We start from the raw sequence: 19049 nt of genomic DNA, 5'->3' as shown, positions 1-19049 counted from the left end.
CCACCAATTTTCGTGTCATCTTCGAACTTACTGTTCATACCTCCTATATTCACATCCAAACCATTAATGCACACTAAAAGCAACAAGGGTCCCAGCACCGATCACTGCAGTACACCACTGGTCACAGGCTTCCAATCGCAAAAACAACCCTCGACCATCACCCTCTGCCTCCTGCCACCAAGCCAATTTTGGATCCAATTTACCAAATTGCCCTGGATCCCATGGGCTCTTACATTCTTGATCAGTCTTCCACAAGTGATCTTATCAAAAGCCTTACAGAAGTCCATGTAGACTACATCAATTGCTTTACCCTCATCTACACAACTAGTCACCTCCTCGAAAAATTCAATCAAGTTTATTCAACATGATCTCCCCCTGACAAATCCATGTTGACTATCCTTGATTAATCCCTGCCTTTCCAAGTGGAGATTAATCCTGTCCCTCAGAACTTTTTCCAATAGTTTCCCAACCACTGATGTTAGACTCACTGGCCTGTAATTACCTGGTTTATCCCTGCTACCCTTCTTGAATGATGGTACCACCTTCGCTGTCCTCCAGGCCTCTGGCACCTCTTCTGTAGACAGAGAAGATTTGAAAATTTATGTCAGAGCCGCAGCAGTCTCCTCGCATGCCTCACATAGCAGCCTGGGATACATCTCATCTGGGCCTGGGGATTTATCCACTTTTAAGTCCGATAAAACCATTACTAGCTCCTCCCTTTCAATGTTAATTTGTTCAAGTATATCACAATCCCCTTCTCTGATCTCTACACCTGCACTGTCCTTCTCCATAGTGAACACAGATGAAAAGTAATCAGTTAAAACCTCACCTACATCCTCCAGCTCCACTTTGGTCCCAAATGGGCCCTATTCTTTCCCTGGTTATCTTCTTTTTAAAAATTCATTCATGGGATGTGGGCATCACTGGCCAGGCCAGCATTTATTGCCCATCTCTAATTGCCCTTGAGAAGGTGGTGGTGAGCTGCCTTCTTGAACCGCTGCAGCCCTTAATATACAGATAAAACACCTTGGGATTTTCCTTTATCTTGCCCACCAGTGTTTTTTCATGCCCCCTCTTCACTCTCCTAATTACTTTTTTTAAGTACACTTTCTCTATTTCTCTACAGCCTTCACTCTTTTCAGCAATAGTGGTTTTGAAAGGGATGGGGAAGAAGTTGAGAGTCAAGACACCTGTCAAATATTAACTAATATCGGGACCAAAAACAGAAACAGTTATTGTTGGAGTAGAAACAAGCTCAAAGCTTCAGGAGGCAGCTTTCATAGTCAAATTTGCATCGAGATTGTGGAGAGATCGGAGAGAGATTGGTGAAAGCAGTTACTTCAGCACAGAAATATTTGTTGGTTTGGTGAACACTCGAAGACTGATTTCAACAGGAGCAGGTGAACAGTTGCTCTCAACGACAGAGGCCAAGAAGCTGCTGGATTTTTCACATGTTGTTGGAGGTAAGGGAGGAGGAGGTAAGGGAGACGGGTTTATAAAGTCTGATGGTAGAGAAGAAGAGACACAGGGGATATCTTTGCATTCCAGGATGACCCTGAAGAAATGGCCAGATAGTGGATAGTGAGGCTGCTTCATCTGTTCCAGCATGAACCAGATGTGGAGGAGAAACACTCAAGAATCCATCCCATGGACTATTAACAGCAAATATGAGGCCAGAACAGGACATTCTATGAGTGAATAGGACAGGAAAGGTATCAACAAAGACTAAATGTTTCTCTAACATTTTAAATCATTTTGGCTTCTTTTTGAGGAACATTCTTTTCTGTATTTACACCTTCTCTAACCATGTGAGTAAAGTTAATTGCCATGTATTAATCCAAAGGTGAATTGCAATGATTACCAGAAAATCCTTACCTGAGCTTGTTCTAAGGGGACAGAATATGTGATTTAATGTTACTGCTCCTTTATGGGGAATTATTGATGGTGTACAGTGGCTGTAACGACACAAATCTAGCAGTTAAATTTACAACAAAACATTTCATGTGACACTGCTTAATTTACACATATTAATTTTATCTTTAATATTATGATCGTTCTACATCACAATCCAAAATCTTGATAAAGATACTCAGTCTTCTCATTCTCCTTCATGTGCCCACAAGGATTTCAGGAATATAAAAACAAGTGACTTATAAACCTATAAGCCCTGCTCCAGCTTGATGTTTGTTACTTGTTATTGACACAATTTCCCATTCAGTGTAAACAAATATTTTATCCCATTCTTCAGCTCCTCTCTGAATTTCCTCTGTGTCAGTCCATAGATACAAGTGTTTGTGCAGGAACTGAGAAGCAGCAACATAAACCCAACTTGTTGGACAATATATTTCGGGTTACTGTAATATTTGTCGGTGTAAGTATAGTTTCTCACTGGCCAGTTTATCGAATAGACAACAAATGTCATCCACAATAATATGAAATTGGCAGAAATAGTGAAAAGCAATATCATGGATTTCCTTCGATTCTTCACCTCTGGATCATTCTGATTCTCACTGTTGCTCCGGAGACCCCTGCGAACTCTATTCGCCATTATAATGTGTCTGATGGTCAAAGCATTGAACAACACAATTAACAGGATTGGTAATAGAGGGGTTATTATCCTGTTGATACATATGTTGGCTCTCCACAAAGGGGAGGTGAGATAATCAACTGTGGGAACACAATACCAAGGCACGTTGTCAATTATAAATACAGGTTCACCTGCAAAGTAAAAGGGAGAACTCTTGACAGAACTCACCACAAACACGGTGGTGATAACCACAGACGCTGTTTTCTTGGTGTTATATTTTGATTGTAGCTTCTGACAGCAAATTGTTACAAAGCGATCAAAAGTGAAGGCAACAGTAAACCAGACAGAACAGTCTGCAGCTACAGAGTCTGCAACAAGGTTTAGCATACACACAGGAGTTATAAACAGGAAGCTAATTGGAAAGTACATGATATTAATCCGGTGTAATATCACATGGATGATAATCACCATTAGATCCGCCACTGCCATGGCCACCAGATAGTGAGTGATACATTTGGAGAGACCACACTTTCCTCGAGACAAAATCACAATCCCCACCAAGTTAACTGTAAGAAACAGAAAAGGATTAAATTAACCTTGACCTTGTTCCAAAATATTTTGAAACGAATTATTTAAAATGAAAGTGGAAAGTATGTAAATATGAGTTATTCTGTTCCGAATTTAATGAAATTGATATTTTAATAAAGTGTTTTTTTGGCTGCAGGGAAAACTGTGGAAAAGAAGACACAGGAAACATTAAAATGCAATTGAAGATTTTGATCTCAGAGAGACAAACAGATGCTGAGGTTTAAAAAAAAAGTATTGCAGGTTTTTTGGAGAATTCTGGTATCCAAAACACCAGTGTGTCCAAGAGTAAATATCTGCAAATCAGCTCAACACTGTTGGGTTACAGTCTGTACAACAGGGTGAGCGCAATCTCACTCTGTTGGATTATAATCATGAGAACATGGAGAGTGCACTCTCACCCTGTTGGGTTATAGTCTGTAAAACACGGAGAATGCACTCTCAACCTGTTGGGTTATAGTCTGTACAACATATAGAGTGCACTCTTACCCTGTTGGGTTATAGTCTGTAAAACACGGAGAGTGCACTATCACCCTGTTGTGTTATAGTCTGTAAAACACGGAGAGTGCACTCTTTCCCTGTTGGATTATGGTCAGTACAACATGGAGAGTGCACTCTCACCCTGTTGTGTTATAGTCTGTAAAACACGGAGAATGCACTCTCACCCTGTTGGGTTATAGTCTGTACAACATATAGAGTGCACTCTCACCCTGTTGGGTTATAGTCTGTACAACATATAGAGTGCACTCTCACCCTGTTGGGTTATAGTCTGTACAACATGGAGAGTGCACTCTTACCCTGTTGGATTATGGTCAGTACAACATGGAGAGTGCACTCTCACCCTGTTGGGTTATAGTCCGTACAACATGGAGAGTGCACTCTCACCCTGTTGGGTTATAGTCTGTAAAACACGGAGAGTGCACTCTCCCCCTGTTGTGTTATAGTCTGTACAACATGGAGAGTGCACTCTCACCCTGTTGGGTTATAGTCCGTACAACATGGAGAGTGCACTCTCACCCTGTTGGGTTTTAGTCTGTACAACATGGAGAGTGCACTCTCACCCTGTTGGGTTTTAGTCTGTACAACATGGAGTGTGCACTCTCACCCTGTTGTGTTATAGTCTGTAAAACACGGAGAGTGCACTCTCACCCTGTTGGGTTATAGTCTGTACAACATGGAGAGTGCACTCTCCCCCTGTTGTGTTATAGTCTGTAAAACACGGAGAGTGCACTCTTACCCTGTTGGATTATGGTCAGTACAACATGGAGAGTGCACTCTCACCCTGTTGGGTTATAGTCTGTAAAACACGGAGAGTGCACTCTCACCCTGTTGGATTATAGTCTGTACAACACGGAGAGTGCACTCTCACCCTGTTGGATTATAGTCTGTACAACATGGAGAGTGCACTCTCACCCTGTTGGGTTATGGTCTGTACAACATGGAGAGTGCACTCTCACCCTGTTGGGTTATAGTCTGTACAACACGGAGAGTGCACTCTCACCCTGTTGGATTATAGTCTGTACAACATGGAGAGTGCACTCTCACCCTGTTGGGTTATGGTCTGTACAACATGGAGAGTGCACTCTTACCCTGTTGGATTATGGTCAGTACAACATGGAGAGTGCACTCTCACCCTGTTGGGTTATGGTCTGTACAACATGGAGAGTGCACTCTCACCCTGTTGGGTTATAGTCTGTACAACATAGAGAGTGTACTCTCACCCTGTTGGGTTATGGTCTGTACAACATGGAGAGTGCACTCTCACCCTGTTGGGTTATAGTCTGTAAAACACGGAGAGTGCACTCTTACCCTGTTGGATTATGGTCAGTACAACATGGAGAGTGCACTCTCCCCCTGTTGTGTTATAGTCTGTAAAACACGGAGAGTGCACTCTTACCCTGTTGGGTTATAGTCTGTAAAACACGGAGAGTGCACTCTTACCCTGTTGGATTATGGTCAGTACAACATGGAGAGTGCACTCTCACCCTGTTGGGTTATAGTCTGTAAAACACGGAGAGTGCACTCTTACCCTGTTGGATTATGGTCAGTACAACATGGAGAGTGCACTCTCACCCTGTTGGGTTATGGTTTGTACAACATGGAGAGTGCACTCTCACCCTGTTGGGTTATAGTCTGTAAAACACGGAGAGTGCACTCTTACCCTGTTGGATTATGGTCAGTACAACATGGAGAGTGCACTCTCCCCCTGTTGTGTTATAGTCTGTAAAACACGGAGAATGCACTCTCACCCTGTTGGGTTATAGTCTGTACAACATAGAGAGTGTACTCTCACCCTGTTGGGTTATGGTCTGTACAACATGGAGAGTGCAATCCCACACTCTTGCGTTATGGTCTGTATGACATGGAGAGTGCACTCTCACCCTGTTGGATTATTGTCTGTAAAACACGGAGAGTGCACTCTCACCCTGTTGGATTATAGTCTGTACGACATGGAGAGTGCACTCTCACCCTGTTGGATTATAGTCTGTATAACATGGAGAGTGCACTCTCACCCTGTTGGATTATTGTCTGTAAAACACGGAGAGTGCACTCTCACCCTGTTGGATTATAGTCTGTACAACATGGAGAGTGCACTCTCACCCTGTTGGATTATAGTCTGTACAACATGGAGAGTGCACTCTCACCCTCTTGGGTTATGGTCTGTACAACATGGAGAGTGCACTCTCACCCTGTTGGGTTATAGTCTGTAAAACACGGAGAGTGCACTCTTACCCTGTTGGATTATGGTCAGTACAACATGGAGAGTGCACTCTCACCCTGTTGGGTTATAGTCCGTACAACATGGAGAGTGCACTCTCACCCTGTTGGGTTTTAGTCTGTACAACATGGAGTGTGCACTCTCACCCTGTTGGGTTATAGTCTGTACAACATGGAGAGTGCACTCTCACCCTGTTGTGTTATAGTCTGTAAAACACGGAGAGTGCACTCTCACCCTGTTGGATTATAGTCTGTACAACACGGAGAGTGCACTCTCACCCTGTTGGATTATAGTCTGTACAACATGGAGAGTGCACTCTCACCCTGTTGGGTTATAGTCTGTAAAACACGGAGAGTGCACTCTTACCCTGTTGGATTATGGTCAGTACAACATGGAGAGTGCACTCTCACCCTGTTGGGTTATGGTCTGTACAACATGGAGAGTGCACTCTCACCCTGTTGGGTTATAGTCTGTAAAACACGGAGAGTGCACTCTCACCCTGTTGTGTTATAGTCTGTAAAACACGGAGAGTGCACTCTCACCCTGTTGGATTATAGTCTGTACAACACGGAGAGTGCACTCTCACCCTGTTGGATTATAGTCTGTACAACATGGAGAGTGCACTCTCACCCTGTTGTGTTATAGTCTGTAAAACACGGAGAGTGCACTCTCACCCTGTTGGATTATAGTCTGTACAACACGGAGAGTGCACTCTCACCCTGTTGGGTTATAGTCTGTACAACATGGAGAGTGCACTCTCACCCTGTTGGATTATAGTCTGTACAACATGGAGAGTGCACTCTCACCCTCTTGGGTTATAGTCTGTAAAACACGGAGAGTGCACTCTTACCCTGTTGGATTATGGTCAGTACAACATGGAGAGTGCACTCTCACCCTGTTGGGTTATGGTCTGTACAACATGGAGAGTGCACTCTCACCCTGTTGGGTTATAGTCTGTAAAACACGAAGAGTGCACTCTCACCCTGTTGGATTATGGTCTGTACAACATGGAGAGTGCACTCTGCCCCTGTTGTGTTATAGTCTGTAAAACACGGAGAATGCACTCTCACCCTGTTGGGTTATAGTCTGTACAACATAGAGAGTGTACTCTCACCCTGTTGGGTTATGGTCTGTACAACATGGAGAGTGCAATCCCACACTCTTGCGTTATGGTCTGTACGACATGGAGAGTGCACTCTCACCCTGTTGGATTATTGTCTGTAAAACACGGAGAGTGCACTCTCACCCTGTTGGATTATAGTCTGTACAACATGGAGAGTGCACTCTCACCCTGTTGGATTATAGTCTGTACAACATGGAGAGTGCACTCTCACCCTGTTGGATTATAGTCTGTACAACATGGAGAGTGCACTCTCACCCTGTTGGATTATAGTCTGTATAACATGGAGAGTGCACTCTCACCCTGTTGGGTTATAGTCTGTATAACATGGAGAGTGCACTCTCACCCTCTTGGGTTATGGTCTGTACAACATGGAGAGTGCACTCTCACCCTGTTGGATTATAGTCTGTACAACATAGAGAGTGCACTCTCACCCTGTTGGGTTATGGTCTGTACAACATGGAGAGTGCACTCTCACCCTGTTGGGTTATGGTCTGTACAACATGGAGAGTGCACTCTCACCCTGTTGGGTTATGGTCTGTACAACATGCAGAGTGCACTCTCACCCTTTTGGTTTATGGTCTGTACAACATGGAGAGTGCACTCTCACCCTGTTCAGTTCTCGTCTGTACAACACGGAGAGTGCACTCTCACCTTGTTGGGTTATAGCCTGTACAACATGGAGAGTGCACTCTCACCCTGTTGGGTTATGGTCTGTACAACACGGAGAGTGCACTCTCACCCTGTTGGGTTATGGTCTGTACAACACGGAGAGTGCACTCTCACCCTGTTGGGTTATGGTCTGTACAACACGGAGAGTGCACTCTCACCCTGTTGGGTTATGGTCTGTACAACACGGAGAGTGCACTCTCACCCTGTTGGGTTATGGTCTGTACAACACGGAGAGTGCACTCTCACCCTGTTGGGTTATGGTCTGTACAACACGGAGAGTGCACTCTCACCCTGTTTGGTTATAGTCTGTACAACATGGAGAGTGCACTCTCACCCTGTTGGGTTATAGTCTGTACAACATGGAGAGTGCACTCTCACCCTGTTGGATTATAGTCTGTATAACATGGAGAGTGCACTCTCACCCTGTTGGGTTATGGTCTGTACAACATGGAGAGTGCACTCTCACCCTGTTGGGTTATGGTCTGCACAACATGCAGAGTGCACTCTCACCCTTTTGGTTTATATTCTGTCCAACATGGAGAGTGCACTCTCACCCTGTTGGGTTATAGCCTTTACAACACGGAGAGTGCACTCTCACCCTGTTGGGTTATGGTCTGTACAACATGGCGAGTGCACTCTCACCCTGTTTGGTTATAGTCTGTACAACATGGAGAGTGCACTCTCACCCTGTTGGGTTATAGTCTGTACAACATGGAGAGTGCACTCTCACCCTGTTGTGTTATAGTCTGTAAAACACGGAGAGTGCACTCTCACCCTGTTGGATTGTAGTCTGTATAACATGGAGAGTGCACTCTTACCCTGTTGGGTTATGGTCTGCACAACATGGAGAGTGCACTCTCACTCTGTTGGGTTATGGTCTGTACAACATGGGGAGTGCAATCTCACCCTGTTGGGTTATGGTCTGTACAACACGGAGAGTGCACTCTCACCCTGTTCGGTTGTGGTCTGCACAACATGGAGAGTGCACTCTCACCCTGTTGGGTTATAGTCTGTACAACATTGAGAGTGCATACTCACCCTGTTGGGTTATAGTCTGTACAACATGGAGAGTGCATACTCACCCTGTTGGGTTACAGTCTGTACAACACGGAGAGTGCACTCTCACCCTGTTGGAATATGGTCTGGACAACATGGAGAGTGCACTCTCCTCCTGTTGGGTTACAGTCTGTACAACATGGAGAGTGCACCCTCACCCTTTTGGTTTATAGTCCGTACAACATGGAGAGTGCACTCTCACCCTGTTGGGTTATAGCCTGTACAACACGGAGAGTGCACTCTTACCCTGTTGGATTATGGTCAGTACAACATGGAGAGTGCACTCTCCCCCTGTTGGGTTATAGTCTGTACAACATGGAGAGTGCACTCTTACCCTGTTGGATTATGGTCAGTACAACATGGAGAGTGCACTCTCACCCTGTTGTGTTATAGTCTGTAAAACACGGAGAGTGCACTCTCACCCTGTTGGATTGTAGTCTGTATAACATGGAGAGTGCACTCTTACCCTGTTGTGTTATAGTCTGTAAAACACGGAGAGTGCACTCTCACCCTGTTGGATTGTAGTCTGTATAACATGGAGAGTGCACTCTTACCCTGTTGGGTTATGGTCTGCACAACATGGAGAGTGCACTCTCACTCTGTTGGGTTATGGTCTGTACAACATGGGGAGTGCAATCTCACCCTGTTGGGTTATGGTCTGCACAACATGGAGAGTGCACTCTCACTCTGTTGGGTTATGGTCTGTACAACATGGGGAGTGCAATCTCACCCTGTTGGGTTATAGCCTGTACAACACGGAGAGTGCACTCTTAACCTGTTGGATTATGGTCAGTACAACATGGAGAGTGCACTCTCCCCCTGTTGGGTTATAGTCTGTACAACATGGAGAGTGCACTCTCACCCTGTTGGGTTATAGTCTGTACAACATGGAGAGTGCACTCTCACCCTGTTGGATTATAGTCTGTATAACATGGAGAGTGCACTCTCACCCTGTTGGGTTACAGTCTGTACAACATGGAGAGTGCACTCTCACCCTGTTGTGTTATAGTCTGTAAAACTCGGAGAGTGCACTCTTACCCTGTTGGGTTATGGTCTGCACAACATGGAGAGTGCACTCTCACCCTGTTGGGTTATAGTCTGTACAACATGGAGAGTGCACTCTCACCCTGTTGGGTTATAGTCTGCACAACATGGAGAGTGCACTCTCACCCTGTTGGGTTACAGTCTGTACAACACGGAGAGTGCACTCTCACCCTGATGGAATATGGTCTGGACAACATGGAGAGTGCACTCTCCTCCTGTTGGGTTACAGTCTGTACAACATGGAGAGTGCACTCTAACTCTGTTGGGTTGTGGTCTGTACAACATGGAGAGTGCACTCTCACCCTGTTGGGTTATGGTCTGCACAACATGGAGAGTGCACTCTAACTCTGTTGGGTTATGGTCTGTACAACATGGAGAGTGCAATCTCACCCTGTTGGGTTATTTTCTGTACAGCATGGAGAGTGCACTCTCACCCTGTTGGGTTATATTCTGTACAACATGGAGAGTGCACTCTCACCCTGTTCGGTTGTGGTCTGCACAACATGGAGAGTGCACTCTCACCCTGTTGGGTTATAGTCTGTACAACATGGAGAGTGCACTCTCACCCTGTTGGATTATGGTCTGTACAACATGGAGAGTGCACTCTCACCCTGTTGGGTTATAGTCTGTACAACATGGAGAGTGCAATCTCACCCTGTTGGGTTATTTTCTGTACAGCATGGAGAGTGCACTCTCACCCTGTTGGGTTATATTCTGTACAACATGGAGAGTGCACTCTTACCCTGTTCGGTTGTGGTCTGCACAACATGGAGAGTGCACTCTCACCCTGTTGGGTTATAGTCTGTACAACATGGAGAGTGCACTCTCACCCTGTTGGGTTGCAGTCTGCACAACATGGAGAGTGCACTCTCACCCTGTTGGGTTATAGTCTGTACAACATGGAGAGTGTAATCTCACCCTGTTGGGTTATAGTCTGTACAACATGGAGAGTGCACTCTCACCCTGTTGGATTATAGTCTGTACAACATGGAGAGTGCACTCTCACCCTGTTGGATTATAGTCTGTACAACATGGAGAGTGCACTCTCACCCTCTTGGGTTATGGTCTGTACAACATGGAGAGTGCACTCTCACCCTGTTGGGTTATAGTCTGTAAAACACGGAGAGTGCACTCTTACCCTGTTGGATTATGGTCAGTACAACATGGAGAGTGCACTCTCACCCTGTTGGGTTATAGTCCGTACAACATGGAGAGTGCACTCTCACCCTGTTGGGTTTTAGTCTGTACAACATGGAGTGTGCACTCTCACCCTGTTGGGTTATAGTCTGTACAACATGGAGAGTGCACTCTCACCCTGTTGTGTTATAGTCTGTAAAACACGGAGAGTGCACTCTCACCCTGTTGGATTATAGTCTGTACAACACGGAGAGTGCACTCTCACCCTGTTGGATTATAGTCTGTACAACATGGAGAGTGCACTCTCACCCTGTTGGGTTATAGTCTGTAAAACACGGAGAGTGCACTCTTACCCTGTTGGATTATGGTCAGTACAACATGGAGAGTGCACTCTCACCCTGTTGGGTTATGGTCTGTACAACATGGAGAGTGCACTCTCACCCTGTTGGGTTATAGTCTGTAAAACACGGAGAGTGCACTCTCACCCTGTTGTGTTATAGTCTGTAAAACACGGAGAGTGCACTCTCACCCTGTTGGATTATAGTCTGTACAACACGGAGAGTGCACTCTCACCCTGTTGGATTATAGTCTGTACAACATGGAGAGTGCACTCTCACCCTGTTGTGTTATAGTCTGTAAAACACGGAGAGTGCACTCTCACCCTGTTGGATTATAGTCTGTACAACACGGAGAGTGCACTCTCACCCTGTTGGGTTATAGTCTGTACAACATGGAGAGTGCACTCTCACCCTGTTGGATTATAGTCTGTACAACATGGAGAGTGCACTCTCACCCTCTTGGGTTATAGTCTGTAAAACACGGAGAGTGCACTCTTACCCTGTTGGATTATGGTCAGTACAACATGGAGAGTGCACTCTCACCCTGTTGGGTTATGGTCTGTACAACATGGAGAGTGCACTCTCACCCTGTTGGGTTATAGTCTGTAAAACACGAAGAGTGCACTCTCACCCTGTTGGATTATGGTCTGTACAACATGGAGAGTGCACTCTGCCCCTGTTGTGTTATAGTCTGTAAAACACGGAGAATGCACTCTCACCCTGTTGGGTTATAGTCTGTACAACATAGAGAGTGTACTCTCACCCTGTTGGGTTATGGTCTGTACAACATGGAGAGTGCAATCCCACACTCTTGCGTTATGGTCTGTACGACATGGAGAGTGCACTCTCACCCTGTTGGATTATTGTCTGTAAAACACGGAGAGTGCACTCTCACCCTGTTGGATTATAGTCTGTACAACATGGAGAGTGCACTCTCACCCTGTTGGATTATAGTCTGTACAACATGGAGAGTGCACTCTCACCCTGTTGGATTATAGTCTGTACAACATGGAGAGTGCACTCTCACCCTGTTGGATTATAGTCTGTATAACATGGAGAGTGCACTCTCACCCTGTTGGGTTATAGTCTGTATAACATGGAGAGTGCACTCTCACCCTCTTGGGTTATGGTCTGTACAACATGGAGAGTGCACTCTCACCCTGTTGGATTATAGTCTGTACAACATAGAGAGTGCACTCTCACCCTGTTGGGTTATGGTCTGTACAACATGGAGAGTGCACTCTCACCCTGTTGGGTTATGGTCTGTACAACATGGAGAGTGCACTCTCACCCTGTTGGGTTATGGTCTGTACAACATGCAGAGTGCACTCTCACCCTTTTGGTTTATGGTCTGTACAACATGGAGAGTGCACTCTCACCCTGTTCAGTTCTCGTCTGTACAACACGGAGAGTGCACTCTCACCTTGTTGGGTTATAGCCTGTACAACATGGAGAGTGCACTCTCACCCTGTTGGGTTATGGTCTGTACAACACGGAGAGTGCACTCTCACCCTGTTGGGTTATGGTCTGTACAACACGGAGAGTGCACTCTCACCCTGTTGGGTTATGGTCTGTACAACACGGAGAGTGCACTCTCACCCTGTTGGGTTATGGTCTGTACAACACGGAGAGTGCACTCTCACCCTGTTGGGTTATGGTCTGTACAACACGGAGAGTGCACTCTCACCCTGTTGGGTTATGGTCTGTACAACACGGAGAGTGCACTCTCACCCTGTTTGGTTATAGTCTGTACAACATGGAGAGTGCACTCTCACCCTGTTGGGTTATAGTCTGTACAACATGGAGAGTGCACTCTCACCCTGTTGGATTATAGTCTGTATAACATGGAGAGTGCACTCTCACCCTGTTGGGTTATGGTCTGTACAACATGGAGAGTGCACTCTCACCCTGTTGGGTTATGGTCTGCACAACATGCAGAGTGCACTCTCACCCTTTTGGTTTATATTCTGTCCAACATGGAGAGTGCACTCTCACCCTGTTGGGTTATAGCCTTTACAACACGGAGAGTGCACTCTCACCCTGTTGGGTTATGGTCTGTACAACATGGCGAGTGCACTCTCACCCTGTTTGGTTATAGTCTGTACAACATGGAGAGTGCACTCTCACCCTGTTGGGTTATAGTCTGTACAACATGGAGAGTGCACTCTCACCCTGTTGTGTTATAGTCTGTAAAACACGGAGAGTGCACTCTCACCCTGTTGGATTGTAGTCTGTATAACATGGAGAGTGCACTCTTACCCTGTTGGGTTATGGTCTGCACAACATGGAGAGTGCACTCTCACTCTGTTGGGTTATGGTCTGTACAACATGGGGAGTGCAATCTCACCCTGTTGGGTTATGGTCTGTACAACACGGAGAGTGCACTCTCACCCTGTTCGGTTGTGGTCTGCACAACATGGAGAGTGCACTCTCACCCTGTTGGGTTATAGTCTGTACAACATTGAGAGTGCATACTCACCCTGTTGGGTTATAGTCTGTACAACATGGAGAGTGCATACTCACCCTGTTGGGTTACAGTCTGTACAACACGGAGAGTGCACTCTCACCCTGTTGGAATATGGTCTGGACAACATGGAGAGTGCACTCTCCTCCTGTTGGGTTACAGTCTGTACAACATGGAGAGTGCACCCTCACCCTTTTGGTTTATAGTCCGTACAACATGGAGAGTGCACTCTCACCCTGTTGGGTTATAGCCTGTACAACACGGAGAGTGCACTCTTACCCTGTTGGATTATGGTCAGTACAACATGGAGAGTGCACTCTCCCCCTGTTGGGTTATAGTCTGTACAACATGGAGAGTGCACTCTTACCCTGTTGGATTATGGTCAGTACAACATGGAGAGTGCACTCTCACCCTGTTGTGTTATAGTCTGTAAAACACGGAGAGTGCACTCTCACCCTGTTGGATTGTAGTCTGTATAACATGGAGAGTGCACTCTTACCCTGTTGTGTTATAGTCTGTAAAACACGGAGAGTGCACTCTCACCCTGTTGGATTGTAGTCTGTATAACATGGAGAGTGCACTCTTACCCTGTTGGGTTATGGTCTGCACAACATGGAGAGTGCACTCTCACTCTGTTGGGTTATGGTCTGTACAACATGGGGAGTGCAATCTCACCCTGTTGGGTTATGGTCTGCACAACATGGAGAGTGCACTCTCACTCTGTTGGGTTATGGTCTGTACAACATGGGGAGTGCAATCTCACCCTGTTGGGTTATAGCCTGTACAACACGGAGAGTGCACTCTTAACCTGTTGGATTATGGTCAGTACAACATGGAGAGTGCACTCTCCCCCTGTTGGGTTATAGTCTGTACAACATGGAGAGTGCACTCTCACCCTGTTGGGTTATAGTCTGTACAACATGGAGAGTGCACTCTCACCCTGTTGGATTATAGTCTGTATAACATGGAGAGTGCACTCTCACCCTGTTGGGTTACAGTCTGTACAACATGGAGAGTGCACTCTCACCCTGTTGTGTTATAGTCTGTAAAACTCGGAGAGTGCACTCTTACCCTGTTGGGTTATGGTCTGCACAACATGGAGAGTGCACTCTCACCCTGTTGGGTTATAGTCTGTACAACATGGAGAGTGCACTCTCACCCTGTTGGGTTATAGTCTGCACAACATGGAGAGTGCACTCTCACCCTGTTGGGTTACAGTCTGTACAACACGGAGAGTGCACTCTCACCCTGATGGAATATGGTCTGGACAACATGGAGAGTGCACTCTCCTCCTGTTGGGTTACAGTCTGTACAACATGGAGAGTGCACTCTAACTCTGTTGGGTTGTGGTCTGTACAACATGGAGAGTGCACTCTCACCCTGTTGGGTTATGGTCTGCACAACATGGAGAGTGCACTCTAACTCTGTTGGGTTATGGTCTGTACAACATGGAGAGTGCAATCTCACCCTGTTGGGTTATTTTCTGTACAGCATGGAGAGTGCACTCTCACCCTGTTGGGTTATATTCTGTACAACATGGAGAGTGCACTCTCACCCTGTTCGGTTGTGGTCTGCACAACATGGAGAGTGCACTCTCACCCTGTTGGGTTATAGTCTGTACAACATGGAGAGTGCACTCTCACCCTGTTGGATTATGGTCTGTACAACATGGAGAGTGCACTCTCACCCTGTTGGGTTATAGTCTGTACAACATGGAGAGTGCAATCTCACCCTGTTGGGTTATTTTCTGTACAGCATGGAGAGTGCACTCTCACCCTGTTGGGTTATATTCTGTACAACATGGAGAGTGCACTCTTACCCTGTTCGGTTGTGGTCTGCACAACATGGAGAGTGCACTCTCACCCTGTTGGGTTATAGTCTGTACAACATGGAGAGTGCACTCTCACCCTGTTGGGTTGCAGTCTGCACAACATGGAGAGTGCACTCTCACCCTGTTGGGTTATAGTCTGTACAACATGGAGAGTGTAATCTCACCCTGTTGGGTTATAGTCTGTACAACATGGAGAGTGCACTCTCACCCTGTTGGATTATAGTCTGTACAACATGGAGAGTGCACTCTCCTCCTGTTGGGTTATCGTCTTTACAACATGGAGAGTGCACTCTCACCCTGTTGTGTTATAGTCTGTAAAACACAGAGAGTGCACTCTCACCCTGCTGGATTATAGTCTGTACAACATGGAGAGTGCAATCTCACCCTGTTGGGTTATAGTCTGTACAACATGGAGAGTACACTCTCACCCTGTTGGGTTATAGTCTGTACAACATGGAGAGTGCGAGCCTCCCCTCTTTTTAAACAGTGATGGGGTAAAGTGAAGAATGGAAAAGTCTGATGGGGTGGGTCATGCACCAGTAACAGAAATCACCAGGTTGACCTTCCACTTACATTCAGAAACATAAACAAAGCTGTATTCAAATCCATGCAAACAAGAGAAACATCTGCAGTAAGACCATACGGTATTATAAAATAATATTATAATACAATAACACTACGAATCTTTATGATACGTGTGTAACCCACTTAACATCATCAGCACATTTTAAACTGCTAATTTGTTTCTTATCTGAAGTCTGTGCAGTCTCCATGATGAATTTCTATTGCAACCATTAAAGGAAATTGATTTTTTTAGCATTTTCTGTGTTTAAAATACAAGAAGTGTTATAATTTTAGATCAGTCATCACATTCGGAAAAGAAAACAATCAATTGCCACTTGACCATTTGGAGGAAGCACTGAGGGTGGCAACGGCACAAAATATACTCTGGGCGGGGGACTTCAATCTCCATGACCAAGAGTGGCTCGGTAGCACCACTACTAACCGAGCTGGCCAATTACTAAAGGACATAGCTTCCAGACTGGGTCTGTGGCAGGTGGTGGGGGAACCAACACGAGGCAAAAGCATACTTGACCTCGTCCTATCCAATCTGGCTGCTGCAGATGCTTCTGTCCATGACAGTATTGGTAGGAGTGACCACCGCACAGTCCTTGTGGAGACGAAGTCCCGCCTTCACATTGAGGATACCCTCCATCGTGTTGTGTGGCACTATCACCGTGCTAAATGGGATAGATTTTGAACAGATCTAGCAATGCAAAACTGGGCATCCATGAGGCGCTGTGGGCCATCAGCAGCAGCAGAATTTTCCTCAACCACAATCTATAACCTCTTGACCCAGTATATCCCCCACTTTACCATTCCCATCAAGCCAGGAGACCAAGCCTTGTTCAATGAAGAGTGCAGGAGGGCATGCCAGGAGCAGCACCAGACATACCTCAAAATGAGGGTCAACCCAGGACTACTTGCATACAAATTGCATAAGCAGCATGCAATAGACAGAGCTAAGCAATCCAATAACCAACGCTCAGATCTAAGCTCTGCAGTCCTGCCACATCCAGCCGTGAATGGTGGTGGACAATTAAACAACTAACTGGAGGAGGTGGCTCCACAAATATCCCCATCCTCAATGATGGGGGAGCCCAGCACATCAGTGCAAAAGATAAGACTGAAGCATTTGCAACAATCTTCAGCCAGAAGTGCTGAGTTGATGATCCATCTCGGCCTCCTCCTGAAGTCCCCAGCATCACAGATGCCAAATTTCAGCCAATTCAATTCACTCCACGTGATATCAAGAAATGACTGAAGGCACTGGATACTGCAAAGGCTATGGATCCTGACAATATTCCGGCAATAGTACTGAAGACCTGTGCTCCAGAACTTGTCGCACCCCTAGCCAAGCTGTTCCAGTATAGCTGCAACACTGGCATCTGCCCGGCAATGTGGAAAATTGCTCAGGTATGTCCTGTGCTCAAAAAGCAGGACAAGTCCAACCCGGCCAATTACCGCCCCATCGGTTTACTCTCAATCGTCAGTAAAGTGATGGAAGTTGTCATCAACAGCGCCATCAAGCGGCACTTGCTTTGCAATAACCTGCTCAATGACGCTCAGTTTGGGTTCTACCAGAGCCACTCAGCTCCTGATCTCATTACAGCCTTGGTTCAAACATGGACAAAAGAGCTAAACTCAAGAGGTGAGATGAGAGTGACTGCCCTTCACATAAAGGCAGCATTTGACCAAGTATGGCATCAAGGAGCCCTAGCAAAACTGGAGACAATGGGAATCAGGGGGAAAACTCTCTGCTGATTGGAGTCATACCTAGCGCAAAGGAAGATGGCTGTGGTTGTTGGAGGTCAATCATCTGAGCAGCAAGACCTGGTCAATATCCAGGCTTGGGCTAATAAGTGGCAAGTAACATTTGCGCCACACAAGTGCCAGGCAGTGACCATCTCCAACAAGAGAGAATCTAACCATCTCTCCTTGACAGTCAATGGCATTACCATCGCTGAATCCCCCACTATCAACATTCTAGGCGCTACCATTGACCAGAAACTGAACTGGAGTAGTCATATAAATACTGTGGCTACAAGAGGCTAGGAATCCTACGGCGAGTAACTCACCTTCTGACTCCGCAAAGACTGTCCACCATCTACAAGGCACAAGTCAGAAGTGTGATGGAATACTCTCCACTTAACTGGATGGGTGCAGCTCCAACAACACCCAAGCAGCTCGACACCATCCAGAACAAGGCAACCCGCTTGATTGGCACCCCATCTACAAACATTCATTCCCTCCACCACCGACACACAGTGGCAGCAACGCACCAAGACTCCTTAGAGTCCAAACCCGCGACCTCTACCACCTCGAAGGACAAGAGCAGCAGATGCACAGGAACATCACCACCTGCAAGTTCCCATCCAAGTCACCACACCATCCTGACTTGAAACTATATCGCCGTTCCTTCACTGTCTCTCGGTCAAAATCCTACCTCACATGGACTGCAGCAGTTTAAAAAGGCAGCTCACCGTCTCCTTCTCAAGGGCAATTCGGAATGAGCAATAAATGCTGACCGAGCCAGTGATGCCCACATCCCATAAATGAATAAAAAAAACTGACAGCAGCAAATAGGAAAATGTAATATGAACAGTCACACATTGACATTCAACTTTCACCATGTCACTTCACTGCCTTACCAGGAATACTGATGGCTGCAAGAAATGGGTAGTAAATGAGCTCGATCCGATATATTACAGGGTATTCCATTTCTTGTGTTAAACACCAACTCAGAGACTTCTTCAGAGGATCCTTTATTAATAGCACAGAGCAACCTCCAGTGGGACAGTCATCTAGGGAATGTGAGCAGTGATATTAGTGACAGTCCACTGAACAAACTGAGTTAATGAACTGTTTTTCGCTTTCTGTAATGAAATATGTTTATTAGACAGGTTGGAAAAAATTATAATCATTAGAAATTTCTTCAAACCACGATTTGCAAATTATTTTGTTGTGATCTCAGGTGCTGATATAGATGAACAGT

The 19049-nt window shown here is 45.9% G+C and overlaps 1 protein-coding gene across 1 annotated transcript; it reads right to left on the bottom strand.

The window, feature by feature from the left end:
* Nucleotides 1-2194: 2194 nt before the first annotated feature.
* On the bottom strand, nt 2195-18775 carry LOC137345901 (probable G-protein coupled receptor 139). Its single transcript, XM_068009143.1, has 5 exons — nt 18706-18775; nt 18538-18623; nt 16202-16275; nt 16067-16119; nt 2195-2895 (listed from the first exon to the last, which is right to left on the bottom strand). The coding sequence occupies exons 1-5, from the start codon at nt 18773-18775 to the stop codon at nt 2195-2197; spliced, it is 984 nt and encodes a 327-aa protein (XP_067865244.1).
* Between the last annotated feature and the right edge of the window lie 274 nt (nt 18776-19049).

The sequence above is a fragment of the Heterodontus francisci genome, chromosome 29 (assembly GCF_036365525.1).
Source record: "Heterodontus francisci isolate sHetFra1 chromosome 29, sHetFra1.hap1, whole genome shotgun sequence".
NCBI classification, from domain to species: domain Eukaryota; kingdom Metazoa; phylum Chordata; class Chondrichthyes; order Heterodontiformes; family Heterodontidae; genus Heterodontus; species Heterodontus francisci.
The sequence above is the reverse complement of the archived record's forward strand: the minus strand, read 5'-3'. Positions and strand labels throughout refer to the sequence as shown.